The following is an 11,072-nucleotide window of genomic DNA, read 5'->3' as shown; positions in this document are numbered from 1 at the left end:
TGATGTAACTAAGATTACATCATATTACATTTAATTACATCACATTACATAAGTATTATGATGTAATCTTAGTTGCATCAAATTAAATTACAAATTATTTAATGTAATATGATGTAATTTAGTGATGTAACTAAGATTACATCACATTACTTATGTAACTAAATTACATCATATTACATTAAATAATGTGTAATTTAGTTACATACGTAATGTGATGTAACTAAGATTACATCATATTACATTAAATTACATCACATTACATAAGTAATATAATGTAATCTTAGTTACATCAAATTAAATTACAAATTATTTAATGTAATATGATATAATTTAGTGATGTAACTAAATTACATCATATTACATTAAATAATTTGTAATTTAATTTAATGTAATATTATGTAACTTAGTTAAATGTAATGTGATGTAATCTTAGTTACATCACATTGAGTTAATGTAATGTTAAATGTAATGTGATGTAATCTTAGTTACATCACATTAAGTTAAATGTAATATAAAAATAATTCTAAAATATGTAATCTTTTTTTAAGAAATACATATCTGCGATCTGTTTTTACTTCTATTATGTTTTCATTAATTTAATATGGAATTTATCACTTAAGCAACTTACACTATAATATGTGTCAACTTATCCAGCTATCGGGATAAATTGGCTACATTGCAGCATATTCGTATTTCACTTACTATAAAGAAACTATACAGTATACAGAATCGTTCCTGGCATGAAAATGTAGAGAAAGGTTCATTCTATCATATTAATATAGTTTAATCATAATAAATAGTTGTTTAGAAACAGGAATGTCTAAATTGTGAAAACTGTGCCAACGAGCCCCGGTCTCCCCTAAGCTGCCACGCAACGCCCTGCGCCGCGATCGCCTTAATAATTATATATATATATATATATATATGTATATATATATATATAATTAAATTATATAATTTATAAATGTTATTTTTCAAAGTGGAAGCAAGTATTCCAAAAGTGATACGTTTTTCAATTTTACGTCGTATATTTATTCTGCTCTACGTACGAACTGATTTTCCGTCCCGTTAAGCATTCTGGATTTAGGTGGACATGTTCTCGCTGTCGGAGCAACGAGTTCAACTTGGGTACGAAAGATAAACGCCGGGGAAATTATAGCGCCGACCACCGGGACACGGAGAAATATACGCAGGCGGAAGAAAAGGAGACCGGCGTCTCTTTGAACTATAGCAGCGTACAGGCGAGCACGGGTGAACGCGCGGAGACAACATGTGACGTCGATATAAATTACTCCACAGTTTAACGGTGCATTCCAAGTGCTGGATCTCTCCGCGAGTATATAGCAATATAATGTGGGCAAACGTTGTACATTGTGTCAGTGGCGGCGCGCAAAGACTGGCCTGGCTGTGGAATTAGTTATTACTGTGTAAGCATCGAATGTATAACGTGACTCGCGTGTACAATGTGTCGTGTAATGCACGTTTCGCAGGACTTTCCACATACGAAGTTTCCCGGTCAGCGCGAACTTAGCCGAATACACCTTGCTATGATGAATAGTTTGCGTCACGTGTGACATTTCTCCGTGCTGTGTTGAAACACAGTCTAAAGACGTTTTCGCGGCGTCAAATTTCCAAAATTAATTCATCTCTGGTGACTTTAAGCACATTATTTATCAATTAAATAATTATGCCTTGATTATCTAATTAGTATATAGAAGGGAAGAAATTAAGATGTACATCATACATGTATACCTACTTAAGAAAAAAAAGCTGGATATATGTGCTCTTCTTCCGGCAATCGAGTTCACATGAGAATTCTGCGAGCGATTACGAAGTTCGTGATCTTAATCCATCTTATACCTAACCGAAGTTGTCTTGTTCATCGCCGTCTCGAGTGTACTTGATAATTTAATTACGGTACTACTTGCGCAAGTATGCAAATTCGCAACGTTTTGTGCGGGGCAAACGCTCCGCTATGTCAGCGAAGCGATTTAATCTCGAGAAGTATATCGTTCGATGCTCGCGTAGAACGTAAGAATCGGTTAAATGCGAGAGAAGCAAATATACAACTCTCGGAAGTATACGAAACAAAGTGTATTAACACAGAATCTTTATACAAAATGCTGATAAAAACAAATCTAAGGGGGGGGGGGGAGATACGAGCTATCACCGATCTCGTTGAGCATATCTTTTCAAGAGGGAGCTCTATATATACATGTTACTACAAAAGAATTCTTGTCGAGAGAAGATTATTAAAACCGATTACTTCCCCTCTCTCTGTCGAGAGAAATCACTTTGTCCATTGCAAACTTGCAGTGCCAAACACTTTGCGCTTAAACTACAACAAACGCGCGATATAAAGAGTAGCATTTCAACGAGTTACTCTCTCGCGCTGCAACCACTTAAGTAAACGAGGAGCAAACAGGCAAAATCCGCGGCGGCGTCGCCGTTCTGCGAGACAAAGGACGCGGCACGCGAGGTGGTGGCAGGAGCGCGGGAGAGACAGGGGATGAAGATGGATCGCGTCGATCCTACCTTGCTTCATGCATTCTATGCGTCGCGATGTTTCGCAAGTTTCTCCTTTGCGCTTGAACCCCCTTCCTATGGCGTAATGTGTAACGCGCTCTCCTGAAATTTCACGAAGGCATTTAGCGCGACACCTCTGTAGCCGATAAATGTTGAAAACGGGGCGGAACGACGGTGACAGGAAGATGTAACGCACCGATGTCGGGGTGCACCGCGAGGTGAATCCGAGCGCGAGCCTTCCTCGCGACGCTATATTGTCGGGAAGAGCTTGCGTCTGTAAGTTCGCGTCGTGAGAAGCTCTAGCTGGAACAAAATGACGAGAATAATGCATCTCTCATCCCCCGACGTTTCACGTGACTTGAAGTCTTTAATTCAGGCGCAACCGCACTGCGGATTGTGAAATATTGACGATTATATTTGATGCTTCGAGTGCAATATCAAAACTGTTGTTATAAACGTGCGTGTTACAAACGCTCGAGTTGTATAAATTTGTTGTGTCGACACGAAAAGAACGGCTTTATTAAAGTATCCACATAAAAATTAGGGGCCATCCATATATTACGTGAGCATAATTTGCGGTAGGGGGGGGGGTCAGTCAAATTCTGACAAATAATTACATGGTTTTGTACATATTCTTACGTAAGATGTCTGCTGCTGTCATGAAAAACGCAATATTAACTTTACGTCGAGCATAAAAAATAATTGTCATTTAAATAATTGCGATGGCATGAATCATTTAAATAATTATCATCAAAGCATTATTTAATAATTATATTGGACGCTGAAGTTGGTTAGAATGTCAGAACTTTTTTGTAACATTATTATCATGCTTGAGCATCCTACATAATTATTTTAATGGCCCAACATAATTAGTTTCAGATCTGTATCTGGCTTAATTTTTATATATTTTTAGCACAAAACCATTCCATTTCCATATGTGTGTGTAGAGTCAAAATAAAATTAAACACGCGTGACGTAAAAGATGCATCGAAAAATCACACAAAGCTATTTTTTTAATTAACATATAATAATTATTTTAACACAGAGTACACATGGAGACAACTCATTTTTTACGCGAATATACAGTACAACAAAAATTTTATTTTATTTATTAAAATCAAAGAAGTATATACAATAATAATTTTTAAAACATTGAAGAAAACGTTTACTTTGTATATGATTGCAATTTTTTTATCTGTAACATAAAATTAATATAAGCAACGATATTGAAGGCATGTTCAATTTCCTTATTTGCAGAAGAAGCTCTCACGGTTGATCGACTCGTACCACATCATCATAATCCTCGTTGTTTTCTCTCTAATTATGTTTGGCATGAGCTTTGCCTTCGTCTTCAACTGCGTCCGGAAGCTCATCCGCGATCACCGCATTATCCAGGTGAGTGAATTTTATTTTTCCAACGCGAATCACAAGGTCTCTCTCTCTCTCTCTCTTTCTCTCTCTCTCTCTTTCTTTCTTTCTATCTTCCGCCTACCATGCCTTCAGTTACAGTAAACGAGAGATCAGAAAATGAAGTCTCTACGGAAATACGCGAAGATTTTCTGCTACATTTCAGAAAATATTTTATAAGAGTTATTACGCGGATGTTCCCCTTCGTAAATACATTCCGCATTATTTATATAAAGTTGTTGGTTACGATTGAAACTTGGTTGCAAGTTTTATTAAAAATCGACAATAGACGTTCTCTTACAACGTCAAGGTGCAATGAGAGCATTTTTTTTACGATCGCGCAATTTTTCAACGTGCCCGCTCAAAATTTATAGACTCTCGGTGACGTGACACTGCTTTGACGATGTGGCGTCTTTATTTCTCACTATGAGTTCAAGAAATGACAAAAAGTATTTATCTCTACGTTTCTTCACGTTCAAAAATTCAGTTTTGTTGGTTTATATATATAAACGTTATCTTCATTTATCTCAAATATTTCGATCCTTCAATTCATTCTCAATCTTCTCGAATAAAATATCAAACTACTTATTTTATAACAAACTATCGAAAATCGTATTTGTATTTGTTCAATTAAATTATAAAAAGGTAATGTTTCAGTTGCATGTAGCGGTTTTCCCGAATAATAATTATATCGCTACAAACATCCAAATTTCTCCTCTTTATTATTACGGTGTAATGTGTAATTTATTAAATATTGCGACATTTGTATTATAATATACAAAATTGAAATAATATGAAATATCATTAAGCATTTGTTGTTAAACATTTATGTAAACAAGTCATGGTCGGTGGAAGGTTTATTTATATATAGGAAGCTGGAAGAGATGGGAATCCTTCGTGCGCTTTTGGAAGTTTTGCTTCCCAAATTGTGTTAAATGCTTTTACACTACTTAAGTTTGTATCAATAAATAGTATAGATATTTAGCTACAATAAAAACATGCAATTAAAATAATAAATTAATATATAATTGAACGCAGATGATTTTTACAAAACTTGAAAATTGTACGAATCTACCCATCAGGCGGAGTAGCTTCGTATGTACATGTAATACGGCGCCTATGTACGCATAAAATAGCTTTGGATATAAACACAAAACATTAAAATTATTACTCTAAATATTTATTGATAATTAAAATTTAAATGAAAACAATCTTGTCAGTAGGTAATTAAACATTTTTTATAAACTTCTGCATAAAATAAACTTAATAAAATGAACTTCTTTAAATTAGTATTTAAATCAACGTTCAAACTCGGGATCAAAATTCAAACGTTTAACTAAAATAATTTTTTTTTTTAATTAAGTAACAAAATAATATATACATATACAAAAGATGCCCTCATGCTTGTGTACGAATCTACCCCAAATTCAAAAGAAAATAATTACGCTATTTTTTATAGAATTCACTAACAATACGATAAAATTAATGATTAAAGTATAATTTTAAGACATTTTACTTACTAGAAAAATATTATTCTTGTTTATAACCTTAATTAAAGATATCTAAAATTACTTTAAATACTTTGGAAAATTTACTCAGACAACGTTAAAACACGTAATATCCTGCTCTGTCAGTTTACGTAGTCCGACTAATATGAAATTTTGCTAGCATGTGGCCGCGCAATAAGATAAACTAAATATGTATAGACGTGTTCCGAATCTGCGCGATTCTTCCCGAATCACTGAATGTATGTATGTGCCTCGTGTACGAAGGATTCCCATCTCCTCCTACATGCAATGTATGTATTTTTCACCAAAATTAAAAGATTATTTTGAATAAGTAGCAAAAAAATCATAGCTTATTTTTAAAAAGAGCATTTTAAAGTAAAAATTTTTAACTTTTAAGACCTTAAGCAAAGATAACAGTTTATTTTTGTGCATTATCGTAAATGTTGAAATTATTTTACATGATTGACTTTGAAATGGTGCTCCTTAAAGTACTGTTAAAGTTTATAGATTGATAATGTTGAAAACAAAGACTTTACGTTTTAAGCTTTCCAAAGCTTTTGAAAATTGTTCTATAATTATTTGTCGCAAAATTACATAAATTTGTAATTTTGTAATTTTTTTCGTTAATGTAAAGTATTTATAATAAATTGTTAAAATTGCTTTATAAATACTTTTTGTCAAAAAGTATGTAATAATAATTTATTGTAGTATGTTAATTATAAATTTAAATGAACTTTATTGTTTCTGTTAAAATTTAATTTATTTTTGGTAATATTTATTTATGCATAGGGCATGAAGCACATAAAGCGATTCATGAGGTGTAATGAAATAATAGAGAAATTATTTATTTTATTTTATTAAAATCTACATTAAATAAATTATTACGTAATAATAAATTTTATAAATTTATTAGTCTCTACATTCAGATTTTTGTAAAATTCTATATATTTCACAAAAAAAGATTTAGTTTATTTATAATTAAAATAACTTATTGTATGAAAAATAAACATCAGTTTTCGCTATCCAGAAATACATATAGAATGAAATAAAAACAGCAATAGATGCAACAGATGATTTAAGATCAACAAAGTTTTAATTTATTTTTTGCATACTTTTATTTATTTCATGGCGCAAACAAATATTTCTTATTCAAACAATAAATAAAGTAAGCTATATATGTGACTTTCTTTAAAATTATGAGTAAAATTTTTGTAAATTGCTTTTTCTTACGTGTAGTATTAATGAAATAATGTTTTAAATAGATTACTAATAAACATTATACAGATTAATGAATTTGCAGATTAATAAATATTGTGCTCGTATTATGCATGCTCCGTCTTTTTGCTTTCTTATAGGAGCACATAAGGCAATCTAGAGAGAATCGTTTGGACGAACTGGGTCGGAAGTCAACCCCGTGTCCAATTTCGGTTTCCACAACGGATCTGCATGATCATGGCAGCGAGTCGCCTAGTTTAGAAGTCTTGCCCAGCAAAGAATTGATGCCACCCACCACCATGATACCTCAGGAGTACACAAAGGATCTCGTTCTCGAGATGACTTACAATGCGAGCGACATCACCGACATTCACCAGAGCAATAACGTGAGCAACGCTACGCAGGAACGTCTGCAGGAGTCCAGCGAGGAGCCGGAGATGCGCGACAATTGCTGCCAAACCCGAGAAAGCCTTTTTGAGCCACGGATATCGGATACGATGGTGCCGGCGATAGGTTTCACGACCTTTGGCGTGCGCGCCCCCAGTTCTCAGAACGGGACCAATTTTCACTCTCATCATCATCATCATCACCTACATCGTCAGCAGTCGCAACAGAGCCCGCAGCAGTCTCACCAGAGCGCCCAGTCCTCGCAGCCGAGCTTGCAGTCGTCGCAACCGAGCTCGCAGCAGCAGATCATCTCTCAGTGCTCGGGCTGTAGCCCGGCGTCGCGCGGGCGGGACGGCAGTATGGGCATCTGTCCGAAGCACAATCCCATACCGGCGCCACCCGGCTGGTCCACGCACGAGTCCAGCTATCCACTGCCGCAAGTTGCCCAGTACCCGGAACAGTTGGACTACCCGTCCTACCAGAGATTCCAAAGTCCCAAGCCTGGCAGAGAGTCTAGCGGCGTCTACCGACAGTCGCCCAAGTTCTTGCGACAGGCCACCGTAGGCTCCGGCGAGAGATACGGTAGTTCCACCTACGGTTCCGGCCACGGCTCCAGCAACACCACGTCCAGCACGTCGCAGCACTCCTCCGGCAACACGCCCACGAAACGTCAGCCCCAGCCGCCGCTGGACCCGAGGTATCGGGCGGAGGCGGTGATCGAGTTGGACCAGAGACGGCCGTTCAGCATAGAGAGCACGAAAAGCGCGCCGGACGTGATCGCGACGCACTGACGCCGGGGTCCTGGGGATTGGGAGCCCTACAAGAGACGCCATCCCCGTCAAAATTATTCGGCGGCGACGTGCAGCGACAGCGGGAACAATAAGGTGACCGTCGCCACGCAGAGTTCCCTCGACGACGACACCTCGATAAGCTCCACCGTGGAGGTGAACTCCTCCTCCTGATCCACGTGTCGCGACGCGCTCGATCGCGAGAAATCGGGCGAGAAATTGCATACGGTCAGTGACTTCTGTGATCGCGAGTCGTCGAGGATCGGCCAGCAGCGGTCCGAGATCGGCGATGTACCGACTCATATCCGTTCGACCGAAGAGAGACACGTCGGGGAACTCGCTGGCGAGTCAACAAAACTCGTCGACGGATCGACGACGGTCAGTGACGCGTCTGGTTTGAATTCAATCAACGTCAACGGGGAGACTCGAGTCGACGACGGTTCGATTCCCACGCCGCGCTCGATAAATCGCACCGGTTGGACGACGACGGCGGACGATTCGAGACCGTGGCGAGCGAAGGCAGCCTCTAAGCTGCGCGACCTGCCAATTTTACGACCACCGGAGGGTTTTAGGGTGCCTGTGTTCAGGTGCAGGACTCCGTCCCTCTCCTGGCAGCATTGCGGGTGCCCCTCGCACTCGCATCCACCGCCGCGGCGATCGTCGATCGCCTGGAGTGCCTTCGAGCGATGCAACGTGGATTCCATGTATCGCACCTGGCCTAATCGAGCCACGAGGAGATTCGGCCGACCTTTGAAGAGAACGGTCGGCACTCAGAGCTCTCTCGACGGCGCTAAATCGTCTCTCGGGTTTCTCCGCTGCGTTGTCAGATCGATCGACATGACAGAGAAATCGCTGGACCAAGAGATCGGAGCCTCTATATCTTTCTAGTGTTTGTTTTACGGTTTGAATCACACCACAGCCGCCATTCTCGCGTCATTGATCCTGCGCTTTTCTACACACAGTGATGCGCACACACGCTTTGACTTCACGAGTCGCCACGTTGGTTTCTCTCGAAAGAAAAAACGTGAATTTCTTCGAGCGTGGGCTCGATGTTGGTCGTATCGTCGTTAAAACGATAAAGAAGTGTACATCAATCATGTATATAGCCGTGTTTGCGGCACGTTACTACATTATGGGCGATCCAAATAGACAGTGATAACTGTCTCCGTTTACAGTTGGAACTAGCAGAGGTAAGGATAAAAAATTAAAAGTCGCGGGTTTGCGTCAGTTGGATGGAGATAAGTGCGACAGCATTGTCTGGCGGTATCGCGCGAATAAATTTCTGGAACGGAGAAGCAATTGAAACCGAGCAATCGAGAATCATGCGTTTTTCGTCCTATAAACAATCGCTGCCTTTCATTCGTTACCTGCGCGATAAACGAATCGTGAGACGGAATAAGAGGACGCGTAAAAAAGTCTAGACCCCGTAGCTTAGACTTCGGGCTAGTACTTAAGCGTGATTAAATTGAGTCTCCCTGAAGCATTCGCAATATATATATAAAGAGAGAGAGAGAGAGAGAGAGAGAGAAAAGAGAAAGAAAAGAAGAGTAACGCGCGTACAGGTCGATTCCGGGAGAAGATGAAAGGATTCTTTTGCTTTTGAACTTGCACTCGAGTATAAAGTACATTTAATAGTATTTACATATTTACATTAATAGATTATTCTAATATTTTTTTTCTTTTAATTTCTCTTTCCGAGATGTAACGACTTTGGTTTAATATTACGTCTCCAAATTGCAATGCGGAGAAATGTTGCACCAGTCGAATTAATCCTGCAAGGAAAAAATATTATATACAGCGGAGAAACTCGTTTCATTTTTATATTTAAATCAAAGTATCACGTCAAATTTTCCAAATTACTGTTACTTTTATTACAATGTAAAACTCTGCTGGGGATAATTTTATCACGCTGCGGTAAAATTTGGATATATTCGAATAATTTTCTCGAACTTCGTAATAGAGGCAGCCTTAAGATAAGAAAACGCGCTCTATCGATACTGATTATTGATTTCCGCGAAATCTCGCGGGCTTAATGGAACGTAACATATCGGGAACGGAACTTCGTTCGTTCTTACACGTAGCGCCGCCCGGGAACAGAGAGACGGGAATCGAGAGCTATTAATCACTCGTTAACCGAAGAGAAAAACAAACCTCCACGATGGCCTGCGATCTTTCCCGCTTAGCCGCAAAGAAGGACTCGAATCAAGCGGTTCGCGGGGGATTCCCCCCCCCCCTTCACGTGCGTTAGAAAACGACTAATTATTTTCAACTGGGCATCCTCTCGCCCTTGTGAATTATCGCTGCAAGCTCGCGAGGAAGAAATTCAAAGCGAACGCTTGATAAAGCCACTGAATTCATAGAACATCGCGTTTTCCCCGACATCCAATGTATTCGCCGTCACGTAATCTGACTGCGGGTCTATGCTTCGCGAAACGATACTTCTTAATTCTTTAGCAACGTTTGCGTTGCGTGCAGCGTGCCGGAAGAGACCGCGCTTTCCGATAATTCTTTCTACGAATCCATCGCGGCATATGGATCAAACCGGGATTAACGTGGAAACGGCGAAACGCGATGTTCTAACGACTTTGGGCATGTGTTCACGTTCCGCATTTAATCCTACATGTGCCGACTGAAATATGCGACGCTAGATAGAAATGTGAATTCTCGAAAGGGATGGGCGGGGGGAGGGGGTCTCACTTCCTTTCGGTATCGTTTAACGATACATCCACGGAATGCGACTGGCATCGATCGGCGTCGAGAGGAGATCGCGACGACGACACGTGTAGACGATAGAGAGGCGCGCACGACGATAATATTAGGCAAACTATTTTTACATGCGGTGGATTTCTACGGAAACGTGCGAGTCTGCGCGCGCTCGGGTCAGCAGGTAGTTCAAGAAATGCATTTATAGTTCGTAATACACACGCGCGCACGCATACACATTAATTTCACGTATGTATGTTCGTATACGTTTTACTAATTTACGCACACACGCAACGCGCCCGATCATATCAAATTTGTACATCTCCGATCGGCTGACACGCGCAGCTGTTCACGGTCCACGAGTGCGATTACTTATTTTCATCGACGTCCCCGGGAAGTCGAATATCGGACAAACGCGGCGGCCTTGCGTCTATTTTACGAGTAGCCGCTGGGGACGTCTGAAATCACACGCGGTCTGATAACCACCCAAGCATGATAGCACGAGTATATGCACATGACGGCTGCACAGTTTCCGCTG

General features: G+C 39.6%; 1 protein-coding gene across 1 annotated transcript in view; it reads left to right on the top strand.

Moving 5' to 3' along the window:
* The window catches only part of LOC105451836, a 130,194-nt gene extending 121,926 nt beyond the window's left edge, over nt 1-8,268 (top strand). Inside the window, exons 8-9 of the mRNA XM_011692526.1 lie at nt 3,784-3,921; nt 6,797-8,268. Of these exons, the coding sequence (XP_011690828.1) occupies nt 3,784-3,921; nt 6,797-7,834 (1,176 nt within the window). The 3' untranslated portion in view covers nt 7,835-8,268. The remainder of the gene's footprint in view (nt 1-3,783; nt 3,922-6,796) is intronic.
* The last annotated feature ends 2,804 nt before the right edge of the window (nt 8,269-11,072 follow it).

The sequence above is a fragment of the Wasmannia auropunctata genome, unplaced genomic scaffold, assembly GCF_000956235.1.
Source record: "Wasmannia auropunctata unplaced genomic scaffold, wasmannia.A_1.0 LD336043.1, whole genome shotgun sequence".
NCBI lineage: Eukaryota > Metazoa > Arthropoda > Insecta > Hymenoptera > Formicidae > Wasmannia > Wasmannia auropunctata.
This window is presented reverse-complemented; position numbering and strand designations above follow the sequence as displayed.